At 33.6% G+C, this 18,807-nt stretch overlaps 1 protein-coding gene across 5 annotated transcripts in view; it reads left to right on the forward strand.

Moving 5' to 3' along the window:
* The window catches only part of BBS9 (Bardet-Biedl syndrome 9), a 299,832-nt gene that overhangs the window by 59,472 nt on the left and 221,553 nt on the right, over nt 1–18,807 (forward strand). For all 5 annotated transcript variants that reach the window (XM_053949185.1, XM_053949253.1, XM_053949402.1 and 2 more), the window contains exons 13-19: nt 1,761–1,814; nt 3,661–3,763; nt 4,713–4,817; nt 6,816–6,830; nt 10,355–10,495; nt 12,614–12,709; nt 16,849–17,021. In XM_053949185.1, coding sequence (XP_053805160.1) covers nt 1,761–1,814; nt 3,661–3,763; nt 4,713–4,817; nt 6,816–6,830; nt 10,355–10,495; nt 12,614–12,709; nt 16,849–17,021 — 687 coding nt within the window. The remainder of the gene's footprint in view (nt 1–1,760; nt 1,815–3,660; nt 3,764–4,712; nt 4,818–6,815; nt 6,831–10,354; nt 10,496–12,613; nt 12,710–16,848; nt 17,022–18,807) is intronic.

Raw genomic sequence — 18,807 nt, forward strand, 5'->3', positions numbered from 1 at the left:
TCAATATTCTTTGGTGTTGTAGCCTAATTAGTTTATTCATATTGTATACATATGTAGTGTACAAAAATGAGTCAAAGTTGGATTTGAGAGAGTTTGTGCATAACATACTTGTACATGCAACATATTTGTTGCACTATCACATCTTTAATTATCCATATCTTTAATTATGGCCACTAGTTTTGGCAAAACTGATTTTTCACAGCTACTTACTTTTTAAAAAATACATAACGATATTTTTCTTTAATAATGGACCTCTTTATAATGTGTGCTATTGTCCTAGCACTTGTCTGTGGAAAAAAAGCATAGTATGATATGGTCTTGGCTAGCTGCAATAATCTGCTCACAACACTTGGAACTGTTAGGTGCAGAGAATGCTCTAATGCTGCTGTGCTCATTTGCTCAACCTTCCAGATGCAACTGGTCTGTTTTGTATGTGAGTAACTCAGTCTATCAATCAAACCACAGCTTTGAATCTTTATCTGCCCATATATCTTAGTTTCCTGTGTGGTCGGCTTTACTGTGGGTTCTTTTGGTAGCTGCCTAGGAAGGAAAAATCTGATAAGATACTTTGTGGGGAAGGATCAGTAAGCAAGTGTAGGAATGATTTTAGGGCTCCTGCAGTTACCTTGGGAGCTACAGGATTTCCAATGCTACTTCTGCACTTGTGAAAAGATTGAAATTGCAATGTATGTGACAAAAGCAAAGAGGATATAGAATATTAAAATTGTGTAGATAAGCAAGTGAAGGACCATTCTGTTATTTAATGCCACCTCCTGTGTGTGGTCTCTGATCCAGGAAATCCAGGTAATTTCTGAAAGCTGGATATGGTAAGGTTCCATATCTTTATACCCCTGCTATTGTTTCAGAAACAACCACTGGTCACCAGAGAGTGTGACAAGCCTGTATGAAAGAATCTGTCTTTTTTTAGCTGAGAAAGGTGCACAATGTTCCAGTCGTACTTCTGGAACCCAGAGAGCCTACCAGCTTCCTGACTTCTTATGAAATTTGTAGATGTGGACCTTCTACTGTTTTTAATTTACTCTTTTATGATGAGAAGGTATAAGTTCAAATCAATAATTTGATATTATAGCAGAAGTGAGAGAAGTGTTTCTTTATAATAGTTTAAATGGGAACATTTTCTTTAACTGTAGTGTAGTGACTGACCTGTTTCAAAATAAAATATAAGCATAAAATAAAATTAAAATAGACCACAAGGTCAAGATAAATTTTGAAGTAGATGGAATTGCCTATTGAAATACAAATTAACAGTATTGAAATATCTGCTAGAATTTTCTTTTGAAGTTTCAGGTATATTTCTGATTATAAAAGAGTATGTGATGATTTTATAATAGATGCTATGTTGTGTATATATAATATATTGGCAGATTGGAAGTCACCTTTCCTTACTGAATAGCAGAAAGTATTTCCAGAATTTGAATAAATATACAGTGAAAAGTAGTGTGCCAATCAAAACAGTTTAAATATTCGTATATACATCAGAGTGTATTAGTTTCTTATATATACTACGTTCATGACCTTTTGCTATTCTTTTCTGCATGGAATTTCAAATAGAGACTTCACATTTTCAGAAGGAACTCAGAAATGTGTTTTGTGTATTTTAATCTGTCATACGAATGATAAGTCCTTTAATGTTAATTGTGTTTACCAAGTTGATGGTAGGAAAGTAATATTGTTTTTATTGTGTTTTCTTGTTCATGTGGAACACTGAATTTACTCTGTTTTCATCTTTTTCTTCACAGCAAGCCATTGACAGTGAGGTAAAAGCAGGGACAGTACCATCAGTCACAGTAAAGGTACTGTGCCTAACTCAAACAGTAGCATTTGAATAGTGGTGGCAAATCGCAACAAACCTATTACTTTATTTCACTTAGAACATGAAAATGAGTGAAGTTTGAAATACAATGCATAGTTAAATTTCTTTTCTCCTTAGTTATGAAATTAACAAAAAATCATTCTAGCAAGCCGTCTGCTACAGTCACAAAATGATTTTATTTTTTATAGGCTTATCAATAAGCCATCACAGAAACATTATTAGGATGAAATGAAGTAGTTCTGGAAGTCATGAGACTATTTTTTCCAATGGTGATAAACATATGTTTACTCAAATGGGAAATTTATATTCTTCAGGTACCTTTTCAGTTGTCAATAAACAAAAAGAGGCTTTCTTTTTTAAAAAGACTTTGATACCTTTAGCAACTAAAAAATGTAGGGAAATCTAATTAGAAAATTGCAGTTCTCCATGGGAGCTGGTGCCTGTAACTGATTATAAAGAAAGTGTGTGTATGTGTGCACATGCATGTGCATACAAGTGTGGTTTTTCCTCAGTATTGCCTAAAAAGGATCATGATTTTTATTTCTGACTTTAGGATGATCTTCTGAGAATATCAATGGATTTTCATTTTTGAAAACCTTGCAAGTTCTCTTTCTAGAGTGAAAAATTCAGAGGGCAACAGAACTGTTTGAACCAGATCCCCTCAGAGTAGTGTGGTTTACTTGTTCTTGGTCTAACATCTTTCTATTCAATTTTAAGTGCTAAAAATGATACAGGATAAAACCTGACAAAGTCCATGATAAGTCTGCTCAAAGAAATTCAAATGAATTATGTATTTATATATTTCATAAGCTTTTTAATGGGAAGACATAGTTAATTCCCCATTCTCTTTTCTTGTTTATGCATCTTGTACGTTTTAGTGAAACAAAAATAGTAAATGTAGGAGTTAGCACGAATTAATTTTTTTCTAGAATCTTTTTACTGCAATAACTGGTGTATTGTTAAACCTAAATCAATATTGATGTTAATTATGTTAAACTAGTCAAAGTAGTTTCCTAACATTTGACTAATTTTATAACTAATAACATTCTAAACTGATTTAACTTGGCTGTAGTGAGCTCCTTGGCAGGCCAGCAATGCAAAATAGGTAATATTATTAATATGGTCTCTGTCTATGCAGACCACATTCAGATCTCAGTCACCACTATACTTTCATTCTAGATATGAGTTAGGGACACTGTTTTGATATCCAGTGGTTTTGCAGTGGAACAGCTGTGCACAATAGAAGCAATGAGGGACACTCTATGTTTAGCTGAGCTTTCATTATCTGGAGTTGTTGTGCCAAGTATCCTGTACATCGATTTTCTTATTTTGTTTGCATTGAAAAAAAACCAAAACTTGAGGTTATTCAGAAGACTATGCATTACTGTTTGCAGTTAAAGGAAGTAATTTCTTTGGCTATCTTTGCTTTTATTCCCCCTTTTTTTTTTCCACTATAATCACCTAAAAATGCAAAGTTTTATATTTGTTTGCATTAGAATGAATGCTCCTGGCACTTGCAGGGTATTAAGCCCTCAAATAATACTTTAGCTTTAGTTTGTCTTGGGTTAAAATTACAAAGAACATGAGAAATCCTCTCAGGTTTTTGTTATCTTGAAAGTTACTCGGCATCATTATTGGCTGTGAGTAAATAGGAATTGTAAAATGAAAATACTTGTTTTGAAGTTGAAATTTCAAGTCCTTAAGTGTTGTTGCTGAATTGGTCTTTGCAGATTTTCGTGTCTGTCTGTTGGTTGTGGATTTTTTTTTCTGCTGTAGAGATTAATTAGTTGCTTCCTTTAAATACTTCTGTATGTCCCTTGATATAGATAACAATCCAGAGCAAAGTGACTGCGCAGAAGCCAAGCCTGGCCGTGTGTGTGCAAGCTCCATTAGCAGTGACCTGTGACCAGTTTGTCTTCAATGATTTAGGTAAATTATGGCTGTACCATCACAGCTATTGTATTATTCTGTTACTTTTTCTGAGGTTTGGAAAGGTATGGCCCAGCCTCCAGTAAATGCATTGTTGCAGATATACAGTGGTTAAAGCAATTACAAGTTTGCCTTGCCTGCACTCCACAGCATCTAGACACTGCTTGGTGGAAGAAGATGAAGTAGGAAAGAGAGGAGTTGTTTCCTTGGTTGTGGTATGATGTGTGTCAGGTGAAGATAGACAGGGTGGCAGCTTCACGATGGAGGCAAAAAAACCCCAATTATTCTGCAGTACTTCTGCTGGGTTATTTTTTTTTTTTTTTCTGTTATTTTTGTCTGTGTAGAAATGCCAGCCTTGGTCTACAAACAGGGACAGTAAGTTTGTCAAGTGGGGAGCAGTCTACCATGTGTTCCCAAAGTAGCATCAGCTGTTTGGGGATCCTAGCTCTTTCCAACTCCGTTGGTAAGACTGCGGATGGGGTTGCGTTTAAGACTATGTGGAGCTGAAGGTCAGACAAGTGTGCCTGCTGCTTCAGTTGGAACTGCAGGCCATTTCTGCTCTGAAATGGGAAGTAATAGTCCCTGTTGAAACAGGGCTTTACTGACTGCTACTCTCATTTGAACGGGCAGTTCTTATATTTTCTCAACATGTGATGGGAGCAAATGGCTTTGTAAAATACTAAAATTACAATGTAAATCTCATTTCATTTTATATTCTCCATGTTCAGTGTGCTGAATTGTTTTATAGGTTATGCTTTAAGATACTTGGAGGCCCTAGTTTGTCTTTTACAAGTTAAGGATAAAAAAAAAAGGTAGTACAATGATTTGATAACGTTGAACTAATACGAAAACTATCATAATTTAGTAGAATAATTCTCAACGTACTAAAAAATATGCTGCTTTCATTTGGATGTTTCTATTAATTGATTTAATTTTGTGCTATTTTTAGAACCAGATTCATCGGAAACTGTGGTCCTGTCTGTCTTTTTGAAGGAGAATTGTTCTCCACCAGAACTAGAAGGAACTTGTATGGTTTCATATAATATACCAACAGGTAAGCCACTGGAGACTTGAAAGTGATGTGCCTTTTTTTGGAACCCTTTTCCCCTATGTATTTCTTATAAATGTTATTTTGAAATACTCTAAAGGCAGTAGTAATTAAAGAAATAATGTTCATCTAGTCTTCAGTTTTAGTTAATATTTTATGTTGCATCAATTTGTGTAATTGGTCTTACAGAGGTAAAATCAGAAGCTTATTACTTGGGAAACAGCTGTAGCAGCTTTCTCACCCAGTCCTATCAATTTGTTTCTGTTCTGCTCCACCTCTTGGAGTGAGAAGTTGATTACATCTTTATGATTATTCACTCTTCTGGTCTGCCAACAAATGTGACGATAATGCCTCCCCACAGAGAATGAGATCTGAATAAGTATTGGGAGTGATTATTTCTCACTTCCTTTTTAACAGATGAATATACTCATTCCAAATAATAAACTAACCCCAAGAAATGGAAACCAACTTGTTATTTTATGATGTTACAGTGTCCTAGTGATAGAATATGTAAATTTATTCTGCTATCCATAACTGAAGATTTACTAGCTTAGTGTTCTACACACAGCCTTGTGAATGTGTCAGGCTACTGAGAAGCTGTTTTTAGGCAGGGCTTCCATGTTAAATGCTGCATAAACCAGTTTAAGCTGTAAGTTCTTCACTTTTTGCTGCTTGGCTTTGTTCCTGCACCTCCTCCCCTGTTATGGTCACACAGTCACCAGTTGTTTCTCAGCCAGATTTGCTAATTTGGTTCACTGTGCAAAGACAGAGTTGTGCCAGCACAAATGGAGTAGATTGGCATGAAAGAAGTGCATGTGTACTAAGGGCTTCTTTGAAGAATGGTGATCTTGAGTATCTTATCCTATATCGACACTTTTATGTAAATATTTTCTTTGTATCACGTCGCACTTGAGACATTGTGTTTATGATGGTAGTCTCGGCTGTGTGGTGACTGAAATGTTTATTTCTAGAAAAATAATGATATGCATGTTTTTAAAGAAAAGGAAGCCCTCCCTTTTAATTGAGAACCTGCAGGAACAGCTTGTATAACTTCAGTTCCTCTGTCCTGTGATTCTGACTGCGTATTTCTTGTGAATGAGATGCTGTACATTCATTACTCTCCAAATTAGTGATGTGGCCATACACAGGTTTTTGGAATGACCGAATAGGTAGCATACTAGTGAGTATCTTGGATCCTCTGATTTTGAAAGCTTGCTTTTTGTTTTGCTGGTCTTGTTTCTGTAATTTTCCTTCCTAAGATTGGAAAATAAATGTATAATTTCTTTCAGGTAATGCTAATAAAGCTTAAATTTGTATTTTAGATATTGAGTTGGATTTTGCAACCCTTTTGGTTAGGGAAGTAAGAAAATCTTGCATCTTGAATGTGCTTGATAGTATATATTCTATTAAAAAAAAGAACAAGCAGACATGACATCTAACAGAATTATAGAAACTGAAGAATAAATTTTAAAACTTCTCTTTGGTGGTTGAATTTTGAAGACTTCTAAGTAAAGAAACATAATTAGGGTTAGGGCTAGGATCTGCTAGTTTTTTATATTTATTTAAATTATTAATCTGAGATAATTCTGAGGTAATGTGGAATTACATACAAATACTAGTGTTACTTGGCAGTAAAATCCTTGAGTGTAATACACTAGTAAACAAGCTTTAAGTGCTTTTGTGACTTCATTTTATCTGAACTGAGACTGTTTCCTCTTTAGTTTTTTTAAGATATCCATGCTTGTGGCCAAATCACTCTTCAGTCTATCTCTGCGGGATTCAGACAGCTGAAGCTTGATGAGTCAGTCACTTGGATGGGGTTGCACTATTGATGAATGTAGTCTCATGTCTGGTTTCTGGCTCGTATTATGTCTTTATGTATTGTCTACTTAACAAATATGGCTTAAGTGCTTAAACCCTTGTTATATTTACCTTTTCTTTTTTTTAGTTTGAGTAATATCTCATTTTTTTTTCCCTTTTGTCCTGTTGCTGCTCATATGGCAGAGCTCAATCCTGAAGGTGAGTGAATGCAAAAAATGCAAAGTTTTATGAGTGGCAGTGTATGCTGAATTAAGCAGATTTGGAAGGGAGCTGTTATTTTGCCTATTATTTCTATAAGTTCTTATTATTCTTGGTTTGATGCTATGAAGCTGTGGATATAGAGAAGAGAAGGTCATAAGGACATTTCTTGGTGAAGCATACTGCACTTTCTCATTTATAACATGGGAATTTTGCATAAGTATTAAGTTCCTTGTACATTGAGATTGGAAATTGGAAACAATTATACTTTCTTTCTTATATCTTTTTTTTTTTCCAGGTTTAACAGTTAGGCAGCTAAATTATATCTTTGGTGCAACTGAAACAGCAATTAGGCATTTATGCTGTTTGAGCTGAGCAGCTCTGGGAATGATGTCACAACATGTCTTCATTCCAATTCCTATTGGAAACACCATATTCAAGGCTGCAAGGCTGCTTTCTATCTGAGACTATTAGAAGTACAAAGCTTAGCTGTGATTGTGGTAGATACAATTAATGGAAAATGTACAATTAAGAGACCAAAAAAGACTGGAAAATTAGCTTATGCATATGCAGACTGGAGAAAGGGTGGTTTTTGCAGTGTAGTTGTAGATGTATTGAAAAGATGTGATGCTTGTAAAGATATATTATGAACTTTAAAAATAAACATATTAAATACACATTCCATCATGTTTTGAGAAGGTAAAAAGTTCATTGTCATAGATTTAGAGATCAACTGAAAGGGAGTTTCCAGTTTTGCAGTTTTTCTAAACAATAGTTATAGATGGCTATATTTGAGTTAAATTTTTCAATATTTATGCTCTTTCGAGCTTACCAAGTGCAGTAAAAAGAAGCAAGAAGGTAATTGTTACAGTTCCCCTCCTTTTCTGGTTTCTGGGTATTTCAATGGAATACAGGTGTTGTACAGGAAATAGATGCTCAAAGCATCTCAATAAAATATTGCTCTTGACAAGAATAACTGTTACTCTGTGGCGTGTTTCTGTTAGACAAAGTAATTAAAAAAATTAACGATCAATAAACTGTATAAAAACAAGTGTATATAGTTTGAAAGAATACTATTCTAAAAATGAAGATTAGATTTTTGTTTTAGGAAATATCAAAACAAGATGAAAACCTTATCCTGAAGAGAATATTGTAGAACATGGTAAACTTTGTAGAATTATCTGTGACAAAATCTTTTTTGGGTTACTGGGGGTACATTGCACTATATAAACTCAAGGTCATCAATACCAGAGCAAATATTAATTGTCTGAATATTTAACATCCTAAATTGTGACATCCAAGTTTGAATACTTTTTATCCTGCACATTAATGTTATGTTTCAAATATAACTAAGTGAATGCATGAGGAATTTGGAAATTAAAGGATATCTACAGAGCATGTGACTGTTCTATTACTTAAGTGCATAGTATGCCTTTAAATGCTAGTACCTTATGAGATAACAGAAAACATAATCTGTTTTTTTCAGATTAGAGGAGAATCTGAATTTTTATTTCCTTTTTTTTTTTCTTCATTACGGTACTAAAATTGTGTATCACACAAAGTATCACAACTCTAAATGAAGTGAGATGTGTTGCTAGACAGAACATCAATGGGTTGGGGAAATTGTGATTCCCACATATGGCTACTACTTTATATTTTCTTACTACCATTTAAAATTCTGGAATACTCTGAAACATTTCCCAGCAAGTTTTCACTGTAGTGATAAATTTTGTCACAGCTTTTTGGTTTGTTTTCTTATATGTAGTTGTTTTGGATTAATCAACTAGAGATCTCCCCAGTCTCTTCCAAAAGATAGATAATAATTGATTTAGTTTTGATTTGACCTTTGTCTGAAATATTGAAGTTATGTTTATGATGAGGCAGACTAAAAGCAGATTATGTACAAAAAGCCGGTCTGAAAAAAACAAGAAAAATGTCTTGTTTTAAATATAAAAATATATAAAAATCTTTTTGCCTACTTTTGCTACTAATTTTTTCCTGGTGATAAGTCTCCTTATTTAAGTTCAATACTAAGATGTTTGTTTTATGTTGTCCTCAAGAAAAAATTTACTTTTCCCATAAGATGATGAAGATACAGTTGTGTGACTCCAGGATGCAACACAGTTGAATGAATCATTCTGACAGATCATGGGTTTATTTTCAAATATTCCTTTAGGAATTTTCCTTGGAACCTGGAGATACTCTAATTTTGAAGACCTGTCTTCAGTTTGAATGAGTCTTCTGCTCAATTTTCTATGATTTTACATTTATAAGCTGCTGCAGAATAGTTACTTGGAGGGATTATCAGCCAGCCAAAACAGCTTGTGAATTGACAACCACAGGGAATCATCTGAGCCTTATGGTAGCATTTTTTCCGTGAGATAGGTCTTAGAAGTAATTTTTTCATTGAAAGAGATCTGAGAATCAGAAAACAAACAAAATTACTAGCAAAATGGGTTGCTTGGATGGCTATTGAATGTTTGAATTCAGTTTTTATATTTTCTGTATATACCTCTGTGTAGCTATCACCTTCATGACTTTTCTGACAGTAGCTTACTTTATTGTCTCTAAAAATCTATTTTGTTAAACAAGGTTTTCCTGTAGGTGCTTCATCAAAAAATTGTCCTTAAAAATCCCACAATCTGTCCTCTCAACAGAGCAAGTACTCCATACTTCATAGCAATGAGCACTTTTGCCTTATGCATAGAATATACCAGGCAATTGCTGACATGCCAGCAATTTGAAACGATATTTATATCTGAGAAATTTTTTTTGACACATTCAAATGTGTTTTCTTAATGTTAGTGTTAAAACTTCCTCTTTCCTCCTGCACCATTCTGATGAAATTGCTTGTGATAGTAGATCCCAATATTCAGGGCAGTAGCCAGTTTGTTCTACAGTTCTGTTTTATTATGGTGCAATAAGTTGAAAGATAGAATTTAATGTACATTTGGGTAATAACATCCATGGGATACATTCTTTTTCTGAGCCACAAACCTCTGGCAGTTAATATGAAGGTTGCATAGATGTTATTTAAGAGTATATAAAAAAGAGTAAATATACTCATAAAAAGCATTTGGTTTGTGATATTCCTGATGAAAATGTTGATGCTTCAATTCTGTATTTGAAGCATCGGGAGTAATCACAGCTATTGTTTATGTATAAGTGGTATTGTTAGTCTAGAACATTAAATAAAACTAATCTTCATTGCATGTTAATTAGTATAAGTACAGTATGCAGTAGTTTTTTTAATAACTCTTGCTTTCCCATCCATATAAAAATGTTCACTTGAGAACATAATTAGAAGTGTTCAAATTTAAAGATATTGTAATTAGAAGTGTTCAAATTTAAAGATATTTTAGGTGGAAAATTTTAAGAAAAATGAGGATTTTATATAGTTTTGGTTTTAAGGCATTCCTTAATCACATTAAATATCTTGTTATACCTCTTTGAGGACAGTGGTATGAAGTATCCTGTATTCAGAATGTGGAAATGGAAAATGAATCTGTGTTCTTTCATTTTAGGAATACCAAGAGTTTCACAGTGTAACTTCAGTCTGCCTTTGAAGTTAGTTTGCTTTCCAGCTCAACCTTCAAAAGCAGCAAACCACAAGCTAACTATTGATACCAACAAACCTCCCATCAGTTTTATCACCATTTTTCCAGGTAGGTTTTTAAATATAAAAGGTATTGTTTGTCCATGTGAAGTAATGAGGTAATTAAAAAATCTTATGTGTTACTATATTAAAAGTATATATTTTGAAAGACTTGATGTCATAATATTTCAACAATTATACACCTGGGGTAGTATACCCATCTCTGGTAAAACTGCAGATTTCCTTACATGGTATAGATCTAATTTTCATGTATGCAGACAATAATTTTACATAAAATTGCTTAAGCAGTGTTGCAGTGGGGAAATCATACGCATTCAATTAAAAAATGGTGAGCAGGGCAAAGCAGAAGTGGTAAATGTTGTATGTTAGGAGTACAGTTGCTTTGGAGGATGACTTGTGGAGTATCTGATGTATCAGTCTGAAGCTGATATATTAAATAATTTCAGTAGCCTTCTTGAACCAAAAAGAAGACTTGAACATATTATTATTTTCTGATGTGCAAACCTGAACTATGTTCTCTATTCAGTATTATACTAAAGTAGCATGAAGGAGAAGTTCATTTCCGCTTAGGACTGGAAGAAGAAGAATGAAATTGAGTACTATAAAGTGTAATGTGAAGAAAATAAGTTTTGCTGTAATTATGTGCTCACAATTGGAAGAGAGAGGAGGTGGAAGTTACCACAGGAATACTCTGTGGTACAATGTGTTGTAATCATAAGCAAACAAATAAAAATTGAGGATGCATTAGACAAAATGTTTCCATGCAGGAAACCAATATCATGTTACTGTGCACTGGTAAACTGAGTGCTAGTTGCTGATATTAAAATATAATGTATAAAACTCAAAAGTGTAGAAAAATATTATCTAGATATTTCAAGAGAATTAAAAGAAAGTGACTCATTTAGCTTAATAATACACAGGCAAAAAAAAAAGGTAATACAGTTGACTTCAGTAAATATTTGTGGCTATATCATGGGTCTAGATGATCATATTAGCACAAGAAGAAAGTAATAAACAGGGCTTATAAAGTGATTGTGAGTAAGTTCAGTCCGGCAGTGATTAAGTTTTAGAAATTCAGATGACTAAGGGTCTGGAACAATTTGCTTAGACTTGTATGAGCCAACAACTTTACTATTATATTTTTAAGGATTAGCTGCTTCTCTTTAAAAACTTATATAATATGTTTGTCTGAGAAATGATGTAGGCTTTGTTGGTGTGTTATTTGTTGTTGGGTGTTTAAGGGTAAATATAGCTTTTCTCTCAACTGTATGTGCAAAATTTTTTTCTTAAGGGTCTCTATTTTGAGGTTTTAATAATGGGCTTCCATTATGGCTAAGCAATAATGCTTTCAGAATACCACATTGTATTTTTTTTTTAGCCTAGGGATGCATTATTGAGAATACAAAACAAAGCATGGGACCAAGAAAGTGTTCTAAAATGTTCTGGTTTCTGTTCATTCCATTTACAGTGATTAAATAAAAAGAGTATGCTGTTTATTATGTTTTTATTTATTATTATGATGTAATTTGTGAACAAACTTTGAATTGGTGAATGCAATAAGAGTTGTATGTCTTCTCTCTGTTTTGCCTTATTTTCAGGAGAAGTAGTGGGAGTAGTGGTGACCAAGAATAGTTAAAAAAATATGGTATTATAAAACTAAACCTTTTAAACTGGTATAATCCACTACATGGAATGAAAAGAAAGGTGGACATGGATGGACTTTGCAGAGTAGCTAGTTTTAGCAAGCTGGATGTTTGTTTTTCTCTCTGCTGAAAGCTAAAAACAGAGTGGGCTTAAGCATTTTAATGATACTTTCTGCAAATGTTTTGCATAAATATCTGAATTAAAAGTGGCCTTGCATATGGTGAAAGTGCAGTCTTTGGGCTGTATGCTAATTGCAGTTATTTTAGAATATACAGACTGAACCCTGGGAAACCAACTTTTTGTTTTCAGGCTGGGGAAGGGAAACAGTGTGTGGCTCACATTCCACCTGTGAATGAAGGAAGGGTATACCAAACTGGTGATATTTGTTACTTTTGAACCCTAAGAAGGGAAACAATCTCATTCAATTGCCTGTGCAAAGACTGATATAGTCCTGTCTATGGATTGAGGTTTGCCAAATGCCAGGGTCAAATTACAGGAAATGGTATTTAACTTTCTTTTTCAGACTTTGTTGATCCGTCTGAGGGTGACCAAGCCAATGCTCTCGGATTTCAGTTTTTAACTGGTTCAAAAACTACTCTTCTTGCTTCAAAAACATCACGTAAGTTCTATCAGTATTGGAGTAAAAGAAGCCTGATCATCAGTTAGAATACGTGCAAAATGAGAATATGGATCATACAAAGAAGGATAATCAGTGTTTGGAAATTAACGCAGGAGTTTCAAAGTATTAATTGATGGTTTCTTACCTCCTTTCAAGAATAAAATTGTATAACAAAACAAAAAATCATATTCAAAATATAGCACACTACAGTGGTAGTTCTCTGAAGAAATTGAATTTTCTTAAAGCTTTTAGCAATGTTTTTATTAATAAACGAATACTATCATTATAATAATGGAAAAACCCCCTCATCTTAAAGGAATTTCAACATCTGTGTTTGGAATTAGTCACCTACTGAAATTTTTGAAAGGGATTAAAAAGCGAGTTTTTAACTTCCCACTGACTTTGAGTAATCTTTGACTCAAATTAGGCATCAGACCCTGCTTGCTCCTCTACATCTGAGTAAATGCCCATCTCTTCACTTTAGGTGCCTGTATATCTTTGTAAGTAAGAGATTATGGATTCAAGATCCTTCTTATTATGGTTACAGAGTGTATGAACATATATGCAGATATGCTGTTACCTGGTCCAATATCTCTTGTATAGGGCAGTTTGTGATTTAAATAGTCCTGTTCCAACCACCTGAATTTGAGCTCTTTGAAAGAGATAGGTTCTCTTAATTTTCAAGAGTTTATGGTCTTGCTCTGTACAAGTGCTCAACTTGCTAAACTCTTTCTTGGCATGTGCCTTGGAACCAAATAAGTTCAATTGTGTTTGGCATTTTCCATGCCAGCAGAGCACAAAGTATTCATTTAATACAGCAGACTACAAATTGAAAAGCTAAAAAAGCAACTGTGCACTGCAGAGGGTTCAATTTGAACACTGTATGAATGCTCTGTGGAAAGTGCTTTGAGTAAAAAATCACAATTTGGTTTGTGAATGTGAAAGTTTTTCAACACTGAGATAATATTCCTCACTGTTTTTAGAAATCCATATTTGTGATGGGCTATATAAATATTGATGGGGTCAGCTGTGAGCTATGAGATAGTATTTAATACCTTTTCTAATGTAATCATATGTGCTAAAACCAGAAACCATCTGGAGAGTAATTTTCATTGTACCAAGAATAGTTTTACATTTCTATGGATCAAATCCATCTGTATTGTTTTTTGTATGCATTATTTACAAAGTGTATTATTGTTACGTTGTTTTTAATATTTCTTTGACTAGGAGATCTTAAACAGATTTAACTAAACTAGAAGTGCAATAGTAGTTTTTAAAAACCAAAGAATTGGAAGAATTTACAAATAACTTTTTCCTGGATTGCAGTTTAAATCTTTGATTTGGGCATTTTCTTGCATAGTTGTTAAATCTGATTGCTGTAAGGACAAATTTATTTCTGTGTAATTAATATATTTTAGTTTCTACTGAAGACCATAACTTTTAATCACACACATCCCTACCCCCAATCCTCAATCTTTTCCTCTTAGGTTTGTTTATTCACCAGCTAGGAATGACACTTGCAGTCTTCGAATAAACTTTCCCACACTGCTTTACTTGTGAAGTTCACTTTAAAAAGGAGCTTCACAATATCTGTTTCTCTTAGTGTGACTACTCATTTACTGTGTATGGGAATCCTAACTTTAGAAAACAAATGAGTAGTATGATGTCACTTTCTCTGTTAGCAGCCTGTTTCCAGAATCCACTTCATGCATTGAACTGAGTTGGTTAGAGAAGGTCTTAAGGGGAATTTGCTCATTTGAAATGTTACCTAACTAAAACTTATTTAAGGGTAAATATTTGTGAAAACTCTGACAGTCAAGCATAATTCAGAATATTTTTATAAACAGAGACTATTGATAATACAAAAGCATTGTTTGGTAGAGTGTCGTGATAATGAAATGATTGTGCTTGACTGAATAGGTCTTCTGTGAAACTAATGAATGTAGGTGAAATTATGTATTATTTGGTAGGTGCTTACTCTGCTATGTAACACTTGGTTTATACTTTGTAAATGTGCTTATGTAGCATTTTAACTGAGGAAATGTTTTTCAAAAAGAAACCTCTGTGTAGATAAATTTTGACTAGAAGTGATGATGTTTCAGAAAAGTAAAAGAAGTTTTTAAGGTCAAGCCTTATTTCTGGTTTTCCATGAAAGGAGTTTATCATGGACAATGGAGGAAGACCTCTTTTTCCAATATTCCTTATCAAATGGACCTTAAGTTCTGAATGGGAAGAGCTGCATGTAGCAATGAAGCTTGTCAGGCTCAGTTGAGTTTCGTTGCTGAAGCTGCAAACAGGAGCTACATCTGTTTTCATGTTAGTTTTTAATTCTATTAGCTAATCCATTTTAACCAGTGTAGCAATTGAAGATATTACTTTGACTTGTCAAGACTGCTGCAAAGAAGCCCAGCCTGAAGTACATCTTGACAGAATATATACATTAAAAAGTAGCTTGCACCAGCTAGATTAAGACTTTAAGGCATTTTTTTGGGGGCTGAAATTTTTCAAACTGTCTTTTAATCAAAGTGTAAGGAAGACTTGACTGCTAACTGTGGCTGGGGTGTTTTTCTTTTGATGTGGATTTCCTAACTGAGTACTGAACTGAATCTTCTAAAGTTCCTACTGGCAGAACAGCTATTCCTAATGCAGGTTGTGCTATTGGGACAGCCTGTTGCAGTGTGAAAAGACTTTGTAATCTATTTAATTTATTGGTGCCCCTCAGTTTCCTGCTTTTCTGATAGAGAAATTTCTGAAAATCTGTTGTAATTTTCTGCAATGGAACTTATTTTAACAAAAAGGCTAATACAAGTTGGTTAACCATCATAAAAGCATAGGATGAACAGAAGCACAGTTATTTTTTTTTTTCTTTTTCACTGTATTTCTGTTTAAAGTATGTTTAGTTTAACTATAGATTCTCAGTTTTGTAACGTTTCCAAATCTAATTTGTCTTTTTTGAGACTTGGAAGATCACGTAAAGCAAATGACTACAATGTTCTCTACTCAGGCCATGGTAAAATTAGATTGTGTTTGTATTGACCAACAAACAGTGTATGGAAACTAAATGTGCAATTTGGAGGAAATTAGATTTGTCCATTTTAAACCATTAATGTATTAGATATGTCAATTTTAAATGGAATGACTGTTGATTTGGCCTGAAAACATCTGAGCTAATTTCCATCAAGGAAAAATCACTTAAGGCAAAGTATGATGATACATCCAAGTAAGTCCAGCCATTACATTGTGAGTGTTTAAAAAATGGCTATTAGGTCGAATGCTATCTTTAGCAGATGGTGTTCTTTTCTTTAACAAGCATGTTTTTAAATAAAACTTGCTTCTTTCCTGTTACACTGTAAACAGAATTTGTCATTCGGTATTCAGTGAAATACATATCCCGGGAATGATGCCAGTGGTAATGTCAAACAATCTTGAATTAGTAATGTTGAGAAAATTTAAAATAAGTACATTCAAGTTTAAAAGAATTCTGGTTAATTTGATTTACTGTGGACTTTTTAACAAGGGCAAAAAAAAAAAAAGGAACGATTTTGTGTCAAGTTCTCATAGCTACATTTCTATCTATCATTTTTTTGTTAGTTATTGGCAGAGGTGTAATGAAACAATGCAAGGAACTAATGTCTGAAAATGTTAGTTCTGTTAATTAAACTAATAGTAATATTAGTTAATTCTGATTTCATAGAAGCTGGAGAGAGGATTATACAAACATGAACTACAAATAAAATCTCATTCCACAAGCCTGGTACTTTGAAATTCACTAAAATCTGATGAGTTAAATGAATTTGCTGGTACAGATACCACCTAACTATCAGGATCTGGTTTTTCACTTCAGTTTATATTAACACTTTTCATTTCTACACTGAGCAATTTTTACCGAGTCATAGTATGTAGTTGGGTGAGAATCACTTTCTACTAATATTAGTTGTATTTAAAGAGAAGCATAGCACAGTCAATAATACACAAGTGTTTCTTTAACACTAGTGAATGTACGTGTTCTAAGAAAATCTCATGTAGTCTTTGAATACAGTTAACAAGTTCTATTTGAGTATTAGCTAAACTGTTGTATAGTGAATCTATGTGTCTGAAAACTGAGTTTATTAGTCTTGTATTTATTCTTGTACTCAAAGAACGATACAGGATTCAGAGTGATAAGCTGGAAGACCTTTGGCTGGTAACGAAAGAGCTCATACACCGACTACAAGAGCATTTCAAGAAGCAAAACTGCAAGGATTTTGCATGTACCTTTTCTGGTTCAATTCCCCTGCAAGAATATTTTGAACTAATTGATCGACATTTTGAGGTATATTACATAAAATGTGACTTGCTAATGGTCTGCTAGTTTAAAATTGGATTTTAGTGCAATGATTAATCAGATTACAACTGCAGTGTCACAGGCATTTGGCTTTCAGAAAATACAAAGTTGTATCTAAGAGAAAGTCTCTTCAGATTTTAAAAAAACTGCCCTTGTAGAATTATCATTGGAGGCTCAAGGAAGTTTGCCAGGCCAGAAATAAAAGAAATGTAATTATTTTTTCCTGTTTGGCCATGCAGGTGACAATGAAAAATCTCCAGTAGTTCAGCTAGCTTGTAGAAATAGCTAATAAAATAAAATACATGCATTCTTTTCCCCATACCTTTCCAATAAAAAGTGAGAATTGCTATTTGAAAATTTCTGTTAAACTCATCTATTTGAGTAAAAGCAACAATATATGTATGCAAGAATGAGAAATACTATTGCTTGTTTTTTCATGCTGCCGAATTTTCTGTGAAGTGGAGCTGTCACCACCCAGAAAGATAGAAGGTGTCATTGGGATTTTCTGGGATATTTTGAGTAGTCAGCCTAGATCCTGGTCTATATTTCAAGCTCTTGAGTAGTTATTCCATTGTCTTTCAACTGATTTGAGAGTAAAAAAAGTTGATTTTTTTTTAAGTGACTGTTTTTGTAGAAATACCTTAAACCTAGCCTTCTTCAGATTGTATAGCAAGCTTAAATACATTGAAGTTCAAAATACAGGTGTGATTTCTGGGATGCTAATTTAAACTCTAATTATATTGCAACTGGCTCTTTTGAAATTTCTGAATTTATACTGTAATTATCTGGTCTAAAAATGCCAAATGATCTATTAAAGGCATTCCTATGCTTCCATCCCTGTTAGTTTCAACATACTGGTTTTTTTGGCAAACGTAGGAGAAACTTACCTGAGTTTCCCTTACCTGAGATGTCCTTTTTTTCCTACTACTTCTAGTAAAAGTACTTCATAGTGTTTCTTTTTCCCTTAGCACCTCTGAACTTTTTTCATAATAATGTACTGACAGAATGCCATTTGCTTATTTTTAATTATAATCTGGTATGTAAATTAAAGAAAATTACCTTTTCTCTTCATTTTGAGGCATTTTTGTCTGCATTTGGAAGGCAGGCATTGACATTTCTTCTGCTAGCTATAACATCAGATGTACAGAGGTATCACAGCTTTTTGAAAGACTTCTCTTTTGTAATTTTTATTTTTGAGGCATGTACTGGAAAGTGTACATCAGGTGCCCAGATAATAAAAATTCTTATTTTATCTTTTAATAATTCTATCTTTTAAATGTTCTTCTGTGAACACTTCAAGAAGGAATTTTGTTGCTGTTAGCTAGTCATTATAGATAAAGGGAAAAAGGATTTAACTTCAGAAAAAGACAACCTTTCAAACAGTACAGAATTTAGTACTTCTGTTCGTGCTGAAGGAATAACTATTTGCTTTCTATTGCAATGAATATCAAGTCTAGTACACTGTATATGTGTTGTAAATAGCACACCAAACCAAGAAGAAGCCTTAGTGTTTTGGTGGTGAAGCTTCATTCTTGTTAATAGGTTTCTAGACGAGATATTTATGCATTTTGACAGGTTATTGTGGCTGTTGACAATTAGTTTTGATTTCAGTGGCAAATGATAATTCTTGAAAGTGTTAAGCTTTACAAGGTGTATAAAGTATGAAACTGGCATGAACGGCATCATATTTGAGTATTACACTCTGTCTCAAAAATTTTCCTATCCCTTCTTGTGTTTCATTTGGAATGTGCATACATGAATGTATATGACTCTT

The sequence above is a fragment of the Vidua chalybeata genome, chromosome 1 (genome assembly GCF_026979565.1).
Source record: "Vidua chalybeata isolate OUT-0048 chromosome 1, bVidCha1 merged haplotype, whole genome shotgun sequence".
NCBI lineage: Eukaryota > Metazoa > Chordata > Aves > Passeriformes > Viduidae > Vidua > Vidua chalybeata.